Source organism: Podarcis bocagei, assembly GCF_964188305.1.
Source record: "Podarcis bocagei genome assembly, chromosome: 10".
Classification (NCBI taxonomy): Eukaryota; Metazoa; Chordata; class Lepidosauria; order Squamata; family Lacertidae; genus Podarcis; species Podarcis bocagei.
Window position 1 is genome coordinate 19,959,219 of NC_138135.1, and position 19,962 is coordinate 19,979,180.

Genomic DNA, 19,962 nt, shown 5'->3' on the forward strand with positions numbered 1-19,962 from the left:
AAAAAGACATTTCCACATGCAATCCAGGCAAGCAGCATTATCAAAGCTCAAAGACAATTTGCAGGCAGTAAGAGAACTCAAGGAGGGCACAGAACACGGCCAGTTGGAGGTGTGGTCTAGGAAAAGTCAAATGGGCCAGAGACACGAGGGCTGGAAACTTCATTTGCTTTCTGTCTTCCATTTAAAGTAGGTGAGGAAGATGGTTCCTGACCATTGATTTGCATTGCTGAGCAGTCACTAAGGTGCAGCATGCTTTAGGGTTAGGCAAACACAAATATTTCCTTTGTGTATGTATCTGTGTTGTCTAAACACAGCTCTGGGTTATGCACAAACAGCAAATGGGAAAGGTCGTACCTCCCCCACCCACCTCAAGCTGAACAGCAGTTGGCAGACTGTCATCAGATGCTGTAACTAACACTATCCCATTACAGATGCAGAAGTGGCTTAATAGAAACTTGCTGAGCTCAGATGGTCACATTAGAAACATAATACACAATTAAGAACAGCCATTAATTTATGTGTACATGCACTGGAAGAGAAGAGGGTGTCAATGATGAGACTGCTTCTAAAATGTACAGGAAAATATTTCCAGCATGAGATCAGGGCAGCAAGGGTGAAATTAACCTCCACTAAACTGCTATCCTTGATCCAACTTGGAAGCATTTAAGAAATGACATAAAAATATGAAGTCGTGATATTTATAAATGCACTTGTAATGGAGAAGAACAAGCATCAGGCAGCACTGTGAAGGACCCCATAGATCCCTAGTAAAGTGTAAGCTTTGTAAGTAGATGGATCCAGATTCAATCTCTGGCTATACATCCTGGTCTGCAGTGGTGTGATCAGCTTGAAAAGTGTTGGCCAACGTTTGGTGCAAGTAAGAAATAACACTTGCAACCCATTCCTTTTCATAGCACAACCTTTGGCATGTTAACTTTTAGGTCCCAGAAATCTGACCAGTGCAGAGGATTGTTTTAGAAAATGAAGCAATGGCAAACCTGGAAGTGGTGTTTTTTAGGCCGTCTTCCTGGATAGTGGTAGACTGGGTAGTTGTTCACAGCCATTCAAGTATTTACAGGGTGTTTCCATATCTTTTCAAGTAGCTAGTGACACAGAACTCTTGCGATCTTATTTCATGATCCAGTGTGTTTTGGAATGGGTACTATTTGAAATATTCCATGACCTGTTCTCCAATGCCGATGAAATACATTCCTTGGGCTATGCCAAAGAGAGGAGCTATAACCAGTGCACGGCATCCTGCCCCTTTCATGAAGGCAGCGGGGCCCTCGTGAATCCAGACCTTCCTGGAGAGGAGAGAAACAGAGTGGGTTGGTAAAACAGCTCCTGAAGTTATTGTTACTATCAGTTAGAGGGGTTTTTTCTATTTAGGGTTCTCTGAGTACAAGGCAAAATGGCAGAGATGAGTCTCCTGATTACTTACATAGCTTCTTCTCAAGGCAGGAGAGCTGCCTTCCCAAATCAAGTAACAGCTGGGGAGGTGGAGGCAAAGGTGGCCAGGACCACAGCATGAGAGGAAAAAGAAACCAAGACTTCCATCCAGAAGTCATTGAACCCCAACCCACCTCACCTCCAACCAGCACAGCCAAAGGTCAGAGATCTTGTGAGTTGCAGTCTAGTAACATAAAGAATCAGAGAGTTCCTCATCTCTGACACCCCACTGCTTTTTAAAGTTAAAAGCACCCAAGAGTAAGCTGTGTTTAACTTAATATGTCAGCAACAGCCACGGCAAGAATTGGGAACAGTCATATTTGTGTTCCACTGCCTCTTGTGGTCAGTTACTCAGAGCTGCTGCCTATAAATATTTATTTCCTTTGCTGGCTGCTCATTTTCAATGTCTTATTTAAATGCTGTTGCAAGGGGGAAAGCTAGCGTATACTCAGAAATACTATGTTTTTCCAGTATACAATTGGAAATCATGCATCAGCTTGCTCAGTTACCAGCTTTTTCCTCCTAAGAAGAATGAATGAAGCAGAAACTGGAAAACCTTAAAGTAGTGTAGAATGCTGCTGTTAAGGGTGACAGCAACACTACTCCATTCCATCCTCTCTGGGGTTCCTCAAAGCCTGCTGCCATCTTTCTCTTGTGAGTGGATGGTGCCATTTCAGAAGGACGTGACAACTTACATTGCAAAATGTACACTGCAGAACATTGTTAACATAGAGCAATGACCTGAGTACCAGTAAAACAAGAGTTCAGGTCTGCTTACCTGGCACAGTCAACAATCCCACTGTAGGTGTCCTCTCCCAGTCCTTTCTTGAGAGTTTGAATTCGGGTCTTTAGAACTAAAACAAGCAGGAACTGATATAAACCTTTGCAAAGTTGCATGCTTTACAGACTTCTTAGTGCAAAATTGGGATTTTTATTTATTTGTTCACTTCATTCCTGGCATGAATACATGCTCCTGGTACTAGTCAGAAATGCAGTGTTGTTATTCCACATCAGTTTTTCATCGGTCATCATTCATCACCATAATAGTAAACACATGGTGCCTCACTAAAGCACTTCACGTATATAAGTTCTGTTGTCCTCACAACAGTGTTGCAGTATGAAAACATGGATTTGCCAAAGGGATGTACTATTTATTTTAAAATTTCTACATTTAAGCTTTCCTAGGCTACTCGGTGCTGTGACTTGAGGATTTCTAGCATATAAGCTTATCATTAATTTTTCAGTGTTTATGTTTGTATTTTCATGGCAATCTTATCTTAAATAGATATATCAAAATAAATCTGTCCTTTCTCCAATGAGTTCATGGTTCTCCACTAGCAGTTGGTTAGATGAAGGGGTTGTGCCTTGTCCCAGTATCACCACTGAGCTTTCTATCCAAGCAGCAACTGAAACCCAGGTTCAACACTCTTATCGGATATAGTCTGTTCACTGCATTAATATTGTTTCTCTAGTAAGGTTCACTTAATCATTATGCTGCCCCAGCTAATCTGTTGGTCGGCGCTGTTCCAGACAAGGCTCACTCATCACTGATTATAAGAAATAGCTCCCTCTATTTTCCTGGAATAAATAGTCTGCCTGATACAGTAAGTACTCTTAGTTGCTAACAGCCCATTCATGTGGTTGGGAAAGAAAAAGCTTCTATATACTCATGTGCGAAGTGCAGATTATTTTGCAGAGCATGTAAAACATTATGGACAATGCAACTTAGAAAGCAGCCTTATAAGGAGCTTAATTAATCTTGGGTCTGCGTTGGCAAGGTCTTAATAGTTCACTTGAAGCACTACTGCGGCCTCTTGGGAGGGAATAAAATTCATAAACACACACACACACGTAAGCAAAAGTCACTGCCTTTTGATAGTCACACCATCTAATACCTACCATCCAATGGGGTCACGGCCACTGCAGCCACAGATCCTGCAATACAGCCAGAGATGAATGAATGGAAGAAAGAGGCTTTTTCATCAAGATTTGCCTGCCCCAGCTTGTTGATGTTGGCAAAAAGTGGGAAATATATAATAGAAAAGGGCACATCCCTGTTGAGAGTAGAAGTGAGACATTTTAGGTAAACAATACAATCAGCTAATCTCTTGTTGATGCTGTTTTTCTCAACCAATTTTCACCTTCCCCTTTCACAGCTCAACTGTTCCTCCCATTTGGACTGCCATACTTTCTACCCTTGCAGTTGTTACAGGCTTTCATAGAATCATAGAGTTGGAAGAGACCACAAGGGCCATCGAGTTTTCACACAAGAATACTTTCCCCACAGTTGCAATGTATCATGGAATTTTAAAACTTTAGGTTTGTGCTTACGTTTAGCTTTGATCCCAGCACCACCCTGAACAAACCCACCCTTGTGCAACTGAGAGCAAAGTCCCTATGTCCGGAGAACAGTCTGAAGATGTGACACATTCCAGCAGCTAAAACTATTTTATTTAATATCCCTACTTTTATTTAAAAAAAAAATATCAAGGCAGCTTACAACATAAAATACAGTATCATTTATCTCTAAATATCAGTAAAACATACCGTAATTAAAAGCATCGATGAAACATTAGTTCATACTGTTCGGTTAATATGAGAAAATCATATTGTGAATGCCTGTCCATAAGGTATTTTGAGCACAAGTTGATGAGGACTTTGTGAATTAACACAAGATGTTGAACCTGGCCCACCATCAAATTGGCAACCAGTGTCTCTCAGCAGTGGAGTAACATGTTGTTAGTAATCTGCCTCTGTGAGCAGTCTGGCTGCTGCATCCTGCACTAGATGAAGCTTCCAAAGCGGAAGCATCCTGACCTTTTATAAGCTGCTTGAGTGGGAGACCACCTGTGAATATGAAGTACTTTGAGGTCTTTGGTTAGCATATGGGTTAGCAACCTTTAGTTTCTTATACCCCACAATGAGGAAAAGAGGGCTGTAGACTCAATATAGATCATAGCAATTGCTTTGGATCCAGATTTCCATGCACAATATGAAGCTCCCACTAATTCTCTCCCACCCCTGGTTAGCTTTAAATGCTCAGGCAGCCATGTAAACAACCAATAGGGACTTACGTGTGGAGCTCATGAGTATGGAGCTCAGGAGTATGGAGTTCCTGGATCCAAGTGATGGTTTAAAAGCAAAAGACCCTCCTTTAGAATGGGAAATCAATCCTTCTAGGGCATTTATAGAAATTGAAGCATTCTTCTCTGCCTCTCCAGGTGCAGACCAACACTGAGAAGATATCTCCTTGTTCTGGGACCAGCACATCTCAGCCTGCCTTAGGTAGCCTGAATGCTAAATTTCCTTTCTCAAGACCTCTAGACTAAAGCAGCTTGCCATCCTACAATGAACAGGAAGGAACAGTTCACTCTCTTCTAACCTGAGCAAGGTGGCTCCCAGCCCTTTATACAGGCCTGCAACTCCCTGGGTGCACAGGAGATCTCTGGCAATCATGAAAGCAGAGGGGCGTTTAGAGGCTGCTGTGGACCCGGCTGTGTAAGGCTGTCCTGGTGGTGAATGGGAGGTGGCAGCAGCTGGTCCATCCTGTCCCAAGACCTTCTGCTGATGAGCAGCTAAAAGAAAAGAAGCAATAAAACTCCTAACTTTCCATTGTCACTCCATGGGTTCCTTGCATTGCAGTCTCAGGAACATCATATCACACCATCTCCAGCAACAACTACCCCAATCCCAATATATTCTGATACTACTACAGTGGGGGAGGACACCTCCAGTTTGGGGGCAATCTTGGCCCACTATGAGGTTCAAGTTGGTCCGTGAAGCCATTTTCCACAAACCATGGCTACTTGTCCATTAGCTGACATAACTGGCCAATGTCAGCAGATGAGTGGGATTCATTTCTGCCGGGGAATGCAGGGAATGTGCTGGTGAAACAGACCCTTGCAGCCAGCAGGGTTGAACCCTTTGATCACCAGCTGGTGAGTGGAGGGTTCAATCCTGGTCAGTCTGGCTGTGCATGTCTGTTCCCCTAGTAGGAACAGGTGTTTGCAGCAAGAGTGTGGTGTGGAGCTGTTTGAAACCTCTTTTGCAAACAGTTCCACAATGCTCTTTAAATGTATGAAAACCATAGGTTTAAAGAGCCGTGCAGAGCTATCTGCAAAAGGGCATTTAAACTGCCCCACTCTGCACTTTGAAGTGCCAACAATTAGCGTTTCAAGCATAGCAGCAACAGGAGATAAGGGGAGATTAGGACCTAGCTCACTGGACAGAACAGGTTCTCCACACCTATACTCTAAGTAACTCAGATATTAATTCGCTTATTTGCCCAGTAAAAGCACATTTTGGCAAGTAACCACTATTAGGCAACAGCAAAATATGGACAGAAGTATAACAGAGACAAATAATGGAAATTAGGGGATGTGTCTGAGAAATAGAGATAGTTGGAGTTCATTTAATTCAAGACTTTGCTTTCACCATCATTCCAGCCCCCCCCCCCAAAAAAGGGGGGTGGAATGGGAACTTACCTAGCCGCCCAGCATCTTGGAGCTGGATTTTCAACATTTCCATTGGAGATGTGACCACTACCTGGCAAGTCCCAGCTCCACAGCCAGCAAGCATCTCTCTCACCAATGACAAATTTTTTCTGTCAAAAGAAGCATAGATGCAAAATAAATGCTCTTCCACAACTATAGGCTTGCCAAACTATCATGAGAGTGGCATGGTCTGGGCTATTTCTGTGCCTTCCATAGAGTGAAGTTTTTCACAGCCTGGAGATCAACAGGGATCCACACTTCCACTCCCATGGTTAGCCCCAGCTTTCCTGTCTAGCTTGGAGATAGAGAGAGAAAAAAAGACTCAGCTGTGCAATGTGCTTTGCTGCCGAGGACAAAAAGGGGAAAGATACCCATTTATTCTCCAGCTCCTGTCAAGAGATAAAGGTTGAGCTGGTCCTTTTGATGGTGGGTGGCTTGGTTTCCTGCCATCAGAATGGTGAGCCCTTGGGTGGAATTTAGTGTTGCACTGTGATAATCATTCCAACAGCACAAGCATTTTTGCTTGCCAGAAAGAACAATCTTCTCCCGCACTGTTCTGAGGGTTTTCCCAATCCTCCAGAGCAGATTTGGGTGACGCTTGAGTGGGTGAACTCCCATTGTGCTAGCAGAACTCTTTACAATACAGTGGTACCCCGCAAGACGAACGCCTCGCAAGACGGAAAACCCGCTAGACGAAAGGGTTTTCCGTTTTGGAGGCGCTTGGCAAAACGAATTTCCCTATGGGCTTGCTTCGCAAGACGACAGCCCATAGGGAAATCTCCGGGACAGCGGGGAAGCGCAGCGCGTCTTCCCCACTGTCCTCGGACCTCCTCCCGCCGCCGGACATCGGAACGAAGCTCCGATGTCCGGCGGGGGGGGAACGTCTCCTCCCGCCCCCGGACATCGGAACGAAGCTCCAATGCCGGGCGGGGGGGGGGAACGCCTCCTCCCGCAGCCCGGCATCGGATGGCTGTCCTGAAGACTTGGGGTGGGAGGAGGGTTTTCCTTCCCACCGCCAACATTCAGAATGCTGTTCTGAATGTTGGCGGTGGGGAGGAAAAACCCTCCTCCCACGCAAGCCCCGGGAACAGAGGGAAAGCGCTGCGCGCCTTCCCCTCTGTTCCCGTACCTGTCCTGAAGGCTTGCGGTGCGGAGAAAAGCCCTTCTCCGCACCGCCAGCCTGGCAAGCGGTTTCCCTAGGAACGCATTAATTGATTTTCAATGCATTCCTATGGGAAACCGTGCTTCGCAAGATGAAAAACTCGCAAGAAGAAAGAACTTGCGGAACGAATTAATTTCGTCTTGCGAGGCACCACTGTAGTTTCTACTAGCACACCAGGTTAGTTGAATCCAGCCCCTAAAGTTTCACTGCAGGCCATTTTACAGAGGAACTCAGAGCACCTTGGGTGATTCATACTAAGACAAACCTCTGCTCCCCTCCCACAAGTCAGGGACAAAGGTTGCATTCTTATATGTGTTCAGATGGGAGTAAATCCTGTTGAACACAGTGAAGCTCTCCTTTGTGTAAACATGCATAGGGTTGCACTGGAGAGGAATGGCAAGGACCTAGTGGTCAAAAGTTTTGGCCTGGCTACCAAGGCTAGATGAAATTAGTGGACCTGTGGAGATGAGCATTGTCTGCCAAAAGAAGTCACTGTCAAAGGTGCAATAGCAGAAGCTCTATGAGACACGTACACAAAATTATAACATCTTCCTCAAAGATCTTAGGATCCATGTGTAAATGTCTCCTTCCATCTCTACAGGTACATAAGCCTCTTGGCTCACCTGAGATATGAGCTGCCTATAGTTTGTAGCCTGCAAGTACAGACTACACCAAAGAACACTGGCAGGAGTCAGGTAGCGGCTCTCCACTTTGAACAGCGAAAGTGGCAATTTTAGCTCAAGCCTGTTGTGCCTCTGTTAGTGGGAATTTCAGGAGTGAACACTGTCAGAGGAACAGCGAGTGAGGACTACAGATTCATCACACACACACACACACTCACACACACACACACACACACACCCCTCTACACTGCCACTGTGACTTAAAGCAAGGACATTGGTCGGAGGCTTACAAATTGACTGTGATGTGATATACTAGAGGGTGGGGGGAATGGGGCCACCATCAGGATTTGATGATGTTAGGCTGACTGTTACTATTCTCATACTATTTATTTTCACATGCTGCTCTGATGGTGCTTAGCTTTAAAAAAAATCTATAATTTATTCATGATGAGATTTTGGTGTTTCATTGTATTCTTTAAACTGTTTTATAGGAGGACTTTTTGGTTTTGAACAGCATCCCACAAATGGCAAAATGACAATAAAAAAGATAGATGAATAGATCAATAAATAATAAAAACAAAGAAACTGGAATTATTGAATGCTTTTTACCCCATACCCATCTTGGGAGAGTAACTGTCGGAAGAAATCATTGGCTGCCAACTTGATTGCTTTTTCAGGAGTGACAAGAGTCAGGTTTACAGCAGCCCCTGTGAGAAGATGGGAGAGGCAATAAGGCACCCAGTTTTATGGTACATCATTAATCCTCTGGTAATATGTACTAAACACACTCCTGGAGGTTTCTGGAAGGTAGCAAATTAAAATATTAATGATATCCCAATTAAAATGATATTAAACTGGATGAAACACTAGCACTAGAAATATTTCCCCAATTTAACATGGAGTACCAAATGTCAGAAAAAATTGCTTATAAAGTCTTGCCGTTTCCAGAAGACACTCCTTGCTCTCTCGACGGTGCATGAAGAATGAACTCAAGAGGGCACTGTTGGTCAATTTTAAAGATTGTGATGGAACAACAGGGAAATTGTAGTCTCTTAGCTAGCTAAACAAAAGTAACTGTGAAATACAAATTAATTTGTTACAGGATGCTCAGACAGCGATTTTAGTGCCCTAATAGCATCCTGTGAGGCATAGCAGGAAATCTGGGTATCTCAAAAAAGCACCCCCGAACTCTCCAAAAGTTCCTTTTTGATCTGTCACTGGCCACCTGAAATTGTGCAGTCCAGGAAGGACTGTACCACCACAGGCGCCGGGTTGCCCCCAAGATTGGAGGGGCTGGTGCACATGTGACATCATACACATGCCACACATCACGTGACCTCATACACATCTTCCAATGCCGTGCAGACTGGACCAGCGTGGCCTAGCGGAAGGCTGGACTGGTCCCCACAGTGTTGGGAGGTGCTGTGGGGACCAGCATGGCCTGGTGCAAGGCCTAGCAGAAGCCTGTACCGGCCTGTGCGGTGTTGGGAGACACTGAGGGGACTGCCCTGGTCTGCACAGCATCTCTCAATACTGTGGGGACTGGTGCGGCCTAGCAGAAGGCTATCCATTTTTACACACACACAAAGAGATTTGCAGTTCCTTGAAGTACAAAAAATATGCATTATGAAAATCCTCCCACATTTTATTAAAATATGCTCTCTCTTTTATTGGGTCTTATAAACAAGAATACATACAAGTATACCAAGTTTTCTCATGTCATTTGTATATCACAAAAATAGCATAATAAACGTGGAAAAATATCTACAACATATGTTTCATTATTAGTGGACAATGTACAGGTTCTTGGTTTATTAATTGGTTTAAACTAGAAAGAAAGAAAGAAAGAAAGAGAGAGAAAGGGGGGGAAGAGGGGGAGCGGGGAATGGTGAGTGGGTTGCGGTCGGGTGGTTATGCTTCTATTTTTCTACTGGGGGGGGCGTTGTGTCAGCATTACTTGTATGGGTTCTCTTCCTATTCACTTGTCATATTTCCTTGGTGGTGAGAGAGGTTGAGGGTGGCTTAGGCCCTAAGCCTTAGGGTATGGTTGGGTCTTCTTTGGTTGGTTGTAGTAAGAGTTGTTTTTGTGTGTGAATGGGGTGTGTGTATTTTTCAATCAGGTTAGCCAGATTGATTCATATGCTGTTGGCAGATTCTTGTTGTCTCGTTGGTCTGTATATATGATATAGGGGAACCAAACCAGGGTGAAGGTGTCTTCCTCTATATGTCCCCATGTCAGTTTCAGTTTATTGGTTAGTTTATCTAATAAGGCTGTTTCCCATACTATTTGATACCATTGCTCCATGCTTACTCCTGACAGGTCTCTCCAGTGTCTGGCTATGTTGTTAAATATGCTATTTTGATACTAATATTTAAAATTTCATTTCAAACATTCCCCCCCCAATTATCTCTATTGTTCAACTGAGATATTTTAAAGAACAGCAAAAGCATTTTGCCCATTGCGCTTTGCTATTGCAGTTCAGACAAAAAGGATGACCTTTCCATTTTTATAAGCATTACCTCGATACATGCCAAAGAACCCCTCTGATTTAATTGTCTTCACCAAACAATCCCTCCTAGAATAAGAGAGGAATAGAGAGAAACAAGAGTTAGCAACATGTATTTCAAGATTGCGACTGACTTTTGTGTCTCTGACCAGTTCCCCCAACTGTCTGATGTTCAGTAGGTGCTTACTTGGGGCACAGCGTTCTCAGCTATAGCACCAAAACTATGGAACTCCTTTCCCAAATACATTTGCTCTCCCCAATCTCTGCTGGTCTTTGGGCAACAAGAAAAGGTAGTGGTGTTTTTCAGGACACTTTCTGAATTTAATTTGTGGTTGATATATCCCTGCTGCTTGGCTGGTTGTGACTACTGCATTTTATATTTGCAACAATTTTTAGCTACTTTTCAGAATGTAAATTAAAAAACCCCCAGAATACATATGTATGAGTGAGTTCCAGCACCTCTTTTTCTAGAAAAATAGTACTTGTCATATCCATCCATTGCAATGGGTCTACTCTGAGAATTAGGGGTATGGGTAGAAGAATGAGTAGAAAGAGAAAACTTGGAAGGAGTTCAACCATCCCCAACTTCTTTCTTTGTTTGTTTTTTAGACTTATATCCCACCTTTTTCTTCCAAGAATTCAAGGTGGCGTACATGATTATCTCCCTTCTCATTTAATCCCCACAATAACCCTGTGAGGTAGATTAGACTGAGAGGCAGTGAGGTTTGAAAGATACATAATTCAAACCAGATTGGACTCTAATATCCAGCTTAGAGCCTAATACCCCATGCCACACCACACATATCACACTAAACAAAGCCTTACAACACATACATTCCGGTGTAGATGGCTTGTCCTTGCTGGTTCTGGAGACGGGTTTTGGCCAGATCAATGGGGAAAACACAAGTCACCCCCACAAGACCTGCTATACCTCCGTTGATTAACTTAGCTGGAAGGCTGTAAAGTATAAGATAAGTTACAATGATATTCCTTGGTACAGGGATTCTAGCAGATTGTTATTATTATTATTAGTCACCTCCACACTTATACCCACCCTGTTCTCCAAGGAGCACAAGGCAGCAGACATACATGCATGCCCTGATAGCTTTCCACCACAGCTATGCAGCCCTTGGTCCAAAAAGTTTCCCCACCCCTGCTTTAAAGCAATTCCATGAGCTGTGATAGGAGCCTCCATGACCTTCACCTTTGTTATCTTCTCTTGTGCTCATCCTGGCACTCACATTCAGTTGCAATGCACATAGGGGCTTTTTTAAAAAGAACTTTGCTGGATCTGGTTCATCTAGTGCAGGATGAACAGCAGCTGAGTTGATGTGTGAAGGAAGCCAACAAACAAGGCATGAAGACAACAGTCTATCCATGCAGCTTCACACCCACCCACCCTCTAGTCACTAGTTTTTAGAAGCAAACTTCTTTTGAACACGAAGGCTCCATTTAGCTACAAGCCATTCATAGACATAGCATTAATTTTTCTAAGCCTCTTTGAAAGCCCCTAAACTAACACATATCACTGCATCTCATGGCAGCAGATTCTGTAAGCAAATTATGCCTTATGCCTTTCACTAGGTCACTTTAAGTACAGTAGTACCTTGGGTTACAGACGCTTCAGGTTACAGACGCTTCAGGTTACAGACTCCGCTAACCCAGAAACAGTACCTCGGGTTAAGAACTTTACTTCAGGATGAGAACAGAAATTGTGCAGGGCAGCGGGAGGCCTCATTAGCTAAAGTGGTGCTTCAGGTTAAGAACAGTTTCAGGTTAAGAACAGACCTCCAGAACGAATTAAGTTCTTAACCCGAGGTACCACTGTACTAGTAATGTGGACTAGTAGAGTCACTGTTTCTGCACCATGATTTCTGTTCATGCCCATAATCACAAGGAAACATTTTTGTCAGGACCAGAAGCGTCAGGGCATCAAAATCATGCATAACATAGAGAAAGTTTTCTTTTTTTTCTCCCCCCCCCATCTCATAATACACTAGAACCCGTGATCATCCAATGAAGCTGAATGGTAGAATATTCAGGGAAGACAAGAGGAAGGGCTTCCTCACACAGCAGCATAATTAAACTCTGGAATTCACTACCACAATATAAGGTGATGGCCACCAACTCAGACAACTTTAGAGAAGGATTAGACAACTGCAGGGAGGACAAGGTCTCCAATGGCTACTATTCACAATGACTGTATACAGCCTCCAGGATCTACCAGTCACGGGGAAACAACAGCAGGGGAGGGCTATTGTCCTGATGTCCTGCCTATGGGCTTCCCATTGGCATCTAGCTGGCTAGTGTAAGCTAGATTGGTCTTTGGTCTGATTCAGCAGGCTTCTTCTTATGTTTCTAGTTGACACTGAACGCACCAGGCTCACAGGGTAGATGACATCCACAAGCAGCAAGCTTAGAGATGGCTCTGGGCTATTTTACAACTTGAACAACACTGAGCCAGGTTATTCAGCCTTTCAGGCAGAATTAAAACTAGCAAAAAATGTCTGAAAAATAGAGGACATTAACTACCCTCTGCTCCATCCTGTTGCCTGTCCACCAGTTCCCACAGAAAAGTTAAGCATCATTTATATCACTGGAGCATAGAATTCCCCACTTTCAAAAGGCAAGGAGCAAAAAGGACAGGGCTGACCTAATCTTCTTCTTGTCCCTCATTGTTCCTTGGGGATGTTGTTTCTTGGTGAAAGCAGCAGCTGCTTGTGCTGCTGACACAGGAAAATTCTTTCAAATATGGAGGCGCATTCCTCTTTGTCTTTGTTCTGCTGGGGAAGAGAACACCATTAGTGCTTCTTGACATGCTGCTTGCCAGGGGTATATTACAGGTAACAAATGACAGTGTCAGTTCTAAAACATAGAGGCAATTTATCACTTAATCAGCTCCTGGGGAATAGTGAAGTCAGATGAATAGTTTCCCAGAGGCCACCAAACACAAAAACAGGGGTTTTTGTCTCAAATGCAACCCAACCTGGGCACTTTTAAGCCACTATTTTGTAAAAGAAGTGCCAAGGAAACGCCTACTATTCTGGACCCAGAGAGGCCAAAGAATCTTCAGCGGAGGAGAGAAGGGGATGTAGGCACATGCCTCACCAAGGGGGATGAGACAAGGGTTAGAGAACATTAACCAGACATTGCCCCCTGAAGTCTATAATACTGATCACAGAATTTGGTGTGGAAATGATGACTAAAATTACTAGGAGATGCATAGAACTGTGACATAATTCTATTAATCTCTGAAGTGGGAAATTAGTGGGTACTGAAGGTACCAAAAAGTGAGGTTCTGGAGTTCCATGAAAGATTGCCCAGAAGTGTGCTGTGAGTGGGGAGTTGGCTTGGATGGACAAATAGGAACTACTGCAGATTATTTGTTAAGTATTTCATTCTTTGAGATCAGCAATAAAGAGATCAGTGTTGCATCTCTGCGAAATTTAGAAGACTAGCTGCTGAATCTGGGTCTTTTTCTGGCAGTGAGATGAGAGTAAGATAATCTTGTTAGTTTTACTTCACCTGAAGGCGGCAGCAAAAGACTTCTGAAATCCTGGAGGATCACAACAACGGGGAAGCATGAAAGGCATGGCATGTTCAAACAATTTCCATGCTTTTGAAGGGGTTGGGAGTGTCTTGCTGTTGCCTTAGCGGCCATCATTGAACAAAAGACTGTGTGTATTCATGGTCATCATTATGCTGTTTGTGTGTTATATAACTTACTTGCCCAGCCATGCCAAAAGAAGTCAAGCAACAATTTTGCAAAGCCAATGAGTCACACATAAACAATTAGTCAAATATAACCAGCTAGAATTATTTAATAATATTGTTGCTACAAAATACCTTTCTGGTTCGGTTTATTACCAAAATACTACTAGTGACTTTGCAGTTAGTCATCATTCACATGCATGCACTAAATTTATTTTCTCACATTTATATCCCATACTGTATTTCTTCCAAGGTGGTGCACATTTGGTTTTCAGGCTGACACCCATCCACTTACTTACTCTCAGCAAGGTAGTGACCTCATGTGCCTTCAGACCTAACCCTGGGGCATATTTGCATGAGTTATACCACAAGTGCCAAAAGCAGAATCTGAAATGTGGTAGCAGTTTGCACAGATAGTGTCATTCTGGCTACTGAAGTCCAAAGCAATCTATTCCAGCATTCCACTCTAGAACAGGGGCTAACAACTCTCATATAAGCTAGCTAGGGTAAAGGTAAAGGTAAAGGGATCCCTGACCATTAGGTCCAGTCACAGACGACTCTGGGGTTGCAGCACTCATCTCGCTTGACTGGCCAAGGAAGCCAGAGTACAGCTTCCGGCTTATGGCCAGCATGACTAAGCCGCTTCTGGCGAACCAGATCAGCACATGGAAACGCTGTTTACCTTCCCACTGTAGCGGTACCTATTTATCTACTTGCACTTCATGCTTTCGAACTGCTAGGTTGGCAGGAGCAGGGTAGAATATCATTTTAAAAAGAAAAGAAAAAGAAGAAACATATAGACCTTCCCTTCTTGCTGCTCTGATGTGCATTTAATGAAAGGAACAGTTGTACCCACAGGAACAATGGAAGGTGTGGCATAGGATAATCTTAGAATCATAGAATTGTAAAGTTGGAAGCGACCCTAAGCATCATCTAGTATCCAATCCCCTGCAATGCAGGAATATGTAGCTGTCCCGTTTGAACCTGCAACCTTGGTGTTATCAGCACTGTGCTCTAACCAACTGAGCTATCAGGAAGCTCACAAACAACATTACACATTTGAACCCTTGTCTCTAAATTACTGTGTGTGAGGCATGTAGGTCCCTGACAGTATAAGAACATCTTTGTAAGAAATAGCTAAACAGAACAAAATAATTTCTGTCCTTCATTTATAACTATTAGGAATCTGAGTTCCTCCTCAGTTAGGACTTCATAAAGAAAAGCATGCATTGTAGACTGTCTCTGAAATATGAAGTTTTAGAATATATCCCTGTGAGTGAAACACATGCAAATTCAGAAGTCAGGAAAGATGGGAAGCTAGCTTACCTTCCTTATTTGCAAGCAGCCGGTTCCCTCCCTCCCTTCCTTCTCTCTTTCAGTTTTTAGTCTCTGACTCACATCTGGATTCCTCCAACAAGCAAAGCCTATCCAATGTTTAAGGGGTGGTTCACAAATTCCCAGTGATTTTGTGTAAATACACTGTAAGTGGGAGAGGAAAAAACACACATCTCTGTACTCATCAAGCCTCTCCTTTTTGGGCCTGGCAAAAGAAGTGCCCCAAGCTCCACCCAGGAGAACAAGCACACCTTAAAAATGTGCTTTTAACCTTAAAACCGGTTTTTAGACAAACACTGTTTGCATTTCAGCCTGCTTAGGCAAGTGCTATTTCCACAAGTGCCAGCTGTAATTTTACTGGTTGTTAATAGCAACACTTTCTTTGTTATTAACTGGGGAAGTGAGGGAAGTTTTTAATATTTAACGCTGTACTGTTTTTAACACTTGATTGGGAGCCGCCCAGAGTGGCTGGGGAAACTCAGCCAGATGGGCGGGGTATAAATAATAAATTATTATTATTATTATTATTATTATTATTATTATTATTATTATTATTATTATTACTATTACTATTACTATTATTACTATTATTGCAATGCAGTGTTGCTGTTGACCCCTAACATCAGTCAATTAAAGTGTAACCTCAACTATGAACTCACTACATGGCCATAGGACAAGACAGTGTTTCCCAAAGCTCTGTTCTCTATTTTCATTGTAAGAATGACAACCCTGTGTCCTACGCTTCAGGAGGATTACTAAAACAACGTACAAAAAGTTAACATTTAATTCCTGCCAGGGACAGCATCGCCCGCTGCTGTGGTGGCAGCGATGGCTGCAGCGCACTCCTTGGAGGCCGGATCAGCTGCCTCCCTGGCAGCCCGCCATGCCACCTCCACAATGGCCTCTTGAAAAAGAGGCACTGCTGGTCTCCTCACACCCCTAGGGAAGAAATGTCAGTAGCTGCCCTATGGGGTCTACTGGGCTCTGCACCCCACCCCACCCCATGGTGTCTGATTCCTACTTAAACCATCAGGCAAGGTTAATTTGATTCCCACCCACCCCTTGTTCTCAATGTAGATCCTCACTCACCCCTTCTGCCCCAACCAAGAGCGGTGGTGCCATTTTGTGGTTCGCCTCAGGTGCCAAAATGTCTTCAGCCGGCCCAGATTCCTGCAGCAAGTTTGTCTTTGTGTGAAATAGCTAGGCCAAACTGCATTAAGCTTCAGGGATCCCGCTTATCCAAGGGTGTATTCTTAACAACCAAAAAATATACACAAGTTCTATAAGGATAACCATGTTTGTTTTTACAGACTAAATACTAGCAAATCTACTGTCATGAAAGCTCGTGTGGTAAAACATTCAGTCACAGGATTCTTTGTGGTTTAGATGTCCTATTAATATTTAAGGGCATATATAAGATATTTTAACTATTTCCTTCCTGCTTTTATGTAGATTCAGGGCCAAACTAGGCCAGAAATTAAATACTTCGAATCAGTATCTACATTGGGAGGAAATTCCCTATTGCTGCCAGTAGGTGATTTCCTACAAACCCAGATACTGGTTAAATCCCCCTCCACACCTGTTGTGTAGAAATTTTGCTTTCGTTTCTTCCCCTGTGTAAATTTTTTGCAATATGTGAGTCTCTAGTGTCGAATGTCAACATGACACATTGGGTTTTAAGTGGAAAATAATAATTAAAGCAAGCATCATGTCCCTTAAAATCCAGGACATTTCAGTCAAATTCCTAGGCAAACACGGGAGATTTGCTCCCTTTTCTTTCGCTGACACCCCACCACCCCACCCCCACTTCTGAAACACACTTTCCAGACACGTTTCACTTCAGTTCATTCCTTCAGGAAACTCTAGGCCATCAATCCTGATGTTACCACAGGGAAATGTGTTTCTTGTGCAGTTTATGTCTCTGAGACATTTGCTCGAGGGCCATTGGTGTGTAGAGAAACAAGATATGCATTAATTTCCTCAATAATTTTACCTGGGGCAAAATGGACACTAATATGTTGCCTTCTGCTGTTCTAAGTTTTGTTCTTACTTCTGCACTGGTAGAGAAACAAAAAAAGAAAGCAATACCTACCTCAGCAAGCTGGTGCTTTATGTTCAGCCATGTCCCAGTACATTCTGTTAGCCATCAGCCTTGCAAGACTCCAGATTATTTCTGGAATCCATTAATGTCTGTTATTGCCAAACTTCTTAGATATCAGCAAACTAGAGGCCCTTCAGGCATAAATGTCCTTTGGGCAACATCATGTGTTTCCTGCCTCAGTAGTAACTGTGGCAACTGAGATATGTAGAGGACAGGCAGCGGCCATGGCTATGAGGCTCTCCAGCAGTCTGTAGACTGGAGGTGGGGGTGGGGCCTGTTGGTCGGTGCAGATCCCTCCCTTTACCAAATGGTCAAACACTCATGTCTATCTGCAGAGTGCTCTGACCCCAGTGCCACCCCTTGCTTTCAATATTGGGCCTGAGATTGCAGAGTCAAAGAGGCTGTAACTGTGGAACAGCCTAGCTTGTACGTTACATTCTTTACCATGTAATTGAAGAGTTGGAAGGTACACTAGGGGTCAACTAGTCCAAGCCCTGGTAATGCAGCAGTATGTTATGATTAGGTTGGTAGGAAGAGAGTGTGTGAAACCAAGACTCTTCTCTGCTGTCACTGAATTACTTTTTATTATATACGGGTAATATGTGACTAGGCCTTGAGCAATGCAAAGCTCAGCTAAGTTATCTTAATGTGATCCTGCAAGGGATTGAGTGTGAAGTTTGAAACACTCCAAGCAAAAACTGCCTTCCTGATATTTTGCCTTTTCTGACCTTGTAAATTGTGTTGTCAGTGCTTGATCCCACCGGTACACCCCCATGAATAGTGAAGGAGGAATTACTATGTTTCAGTTTCAGGCAACATGTGAAATGTTCCCATCCCAGTTTTAGCATTAGGAATGGAAAGCTAAACCCTGATATTTAAATTAATTTAGGTCAATGAACAACTATTATTTTCTTCACAAATTGTTAAGATTTCAAGTACATAAGGCAAGGGAATCCCCAGGCTTCCACTTGTGAATCCACCAAAGTTCCTAGTCTCTCAAGGACACATACATCTTCTCACCAATGGTTGGTCTGAGGTCTGTTCAGGGGCTGATGATGCTGAATCAGAGATGAGCGATGCTTGTTGGTGTGGCCTGAAAGCATGCAGCTGCCTTAATCACTCCTTTAACAGGTCTGAAAGAGTGACCCCTTTGTAGAGGAGGGGCAGAGATGACAGCTCATTTTAGGCTACCTTGCTGTCAGAACCAGTGCATGACAAAACCTTCTGTTATCACACAACCTGGAAAGCAGATTTTGTATAAAAAACTTTAAAGGTGTTCTTTATTGAATGCACAGATACAGGGAAAGGCCAGATGTTGTCACGAGATCAATTTCCAGGCAGGGAGCAACTGGAACAGCAAAGTCTGAGTGAGGATGTCTATGAAATCTCTGGAAGCTCTTACTGCCCACATATGGAGAAATTCCAAAAAGGAGTCTGTATTAATATCTTTAAGTGGGACTGCTGCACTGGAGACACAGCGGGTCATTTGGAAAGGCTTCAGTTGCAAAATCTCACTTCTGGAAAATGACCCTGCTTGTTTCCCATGCCTTGAAGCCTGACATCAACTAAATAAAAGCAATTGATCTGATCTTCCAGCACTCCAGGCACAGAAGTACTGGTGCACTGACAAAAAGAGTTATGAACTTTTTACAATCCCTAAGCACCCATAACTTGTTATGGAAAACAAAATGTTGGCAGAGAACATGTGGTTGCTGGCTGGGCTGGTGAAGGGGGAGCAGAGGTTACTCCACCCAACAGGAAAGGAGGCACTTCTGCAGGCAACTATGTGCAAAACCAGAAATTACATTACAAGCTTCTGCCACCCTCTACATTGGTTCATGTATTCTTAAAGAATGGTGCTGGGACTCCCCTGACCTTGAAGTCCCCCCCCCCCCCATAATTTTAGACAGAAGAATGTTAGTTATGCTTTTTTCAGTGGTGAGAAAAGTGTGCTCTACTCATTTTCAACGGCTTTTATATATCCATTGCATACTTTCAGTATGCATTATGCTTACTGATTCGTACATTAAATGACAACATTGACCTCAGCCATGCCTATTTTTTATTTAAAAACCCATTTTGCTTTCTCTTACCCCTGCAAACTAGTATTAATCTAAAAACCTAAAAGCTGTCATTATTTATTTCATGGCAGAGGGGGGAGCTGAGACTAGTGACATGTCTGCATTGCATCACAGCTGAAATGTGAGATCCTATGTGCTGAAGCATAGATCTTGATGCAGCGCTTGCTTGAAGGACACCAAATCTGACAAAAGAACATATACACACTCATCCTACATTTTATTGTTCTGAATTCCCCCGCGTAGCTCAGTTGGCTCAGTTGCTTGGCCCAGTTGCTTTAGTCACCTGGAGCTATTTGTTTTGCACATTCCTTGTTCATAGTTCCTTTCTGGTTGTGGCAAACTATGATACAGATTATGCGGATCCATCTGCAACATAACTGATAAGTGGCAACTCATGGAGTTGGCACTTTGGTCTCTTCTAGCTTAATGACTCATCAGTCTTTTTCAACAGCATTTGTACAGGAAATTTGCTTCAGGTGGCAATATAGTGATTTTTTTTT

The 19,962-nt window shown here is 43.3% G+C and overlaps 1 protein-coding gene across 6 annotated transcripts; it reads right to left on the reverse strand.

Annotated features, from left to right (window-relative positions):
• Positions 1-684: 684 nt before the first annotated feature.
• On the reverse strand, positions 685-17,625 carry SLC25A18 (solute carrier family 25 member 18). 6 transcript variants are annotated; one of them, XM_081210441.1, is made up of 12 exons: positions 17,373-17,623; positions 16,370-16,532; positions 15,272-15,424; positions 12,888-13,014; positions 11,069-11,191; positions 10,248-10,303; positions 8,344-8,434; positions 5,934-6,052; positions 4,832-5,024; positions 3,349-3,503; positions 2,228-2,303; positions 685-1,304 (listed from the first exon to the last, which is right to left on the reverse strand). In XM_081210441.1, exons 4-12 carry the CDS (start codon positions 12,908-12,910, stop codon positions 1,163-1,165), a joined length of 978 nt encoding a protein of 325 aa, XP_081066567.1. In that variant the 5' UTR covers positions 12,911-13,014; positions 15,272-15,424; positions 16,370-16,532; positions 17,373-17,623; the 3' UTR covers positions 685-1,162. The 6 variants fall into 6 exon arrangements, with proteins under 6 accessions (XP_081066567.1, XP_081066570.1, XP_081066571.1 ...); XM_081210444.1 differs by having other exon boundaries at positions 12,888-13,017; XM_081210445.1 differs by lacking the exon at positions 11,069-11,191 and having other exon boundaries at positions 17,373-17,625.
• Between the last annotated feature and the right edge of the window lie 2,337 nt (positions 17,626-19,962).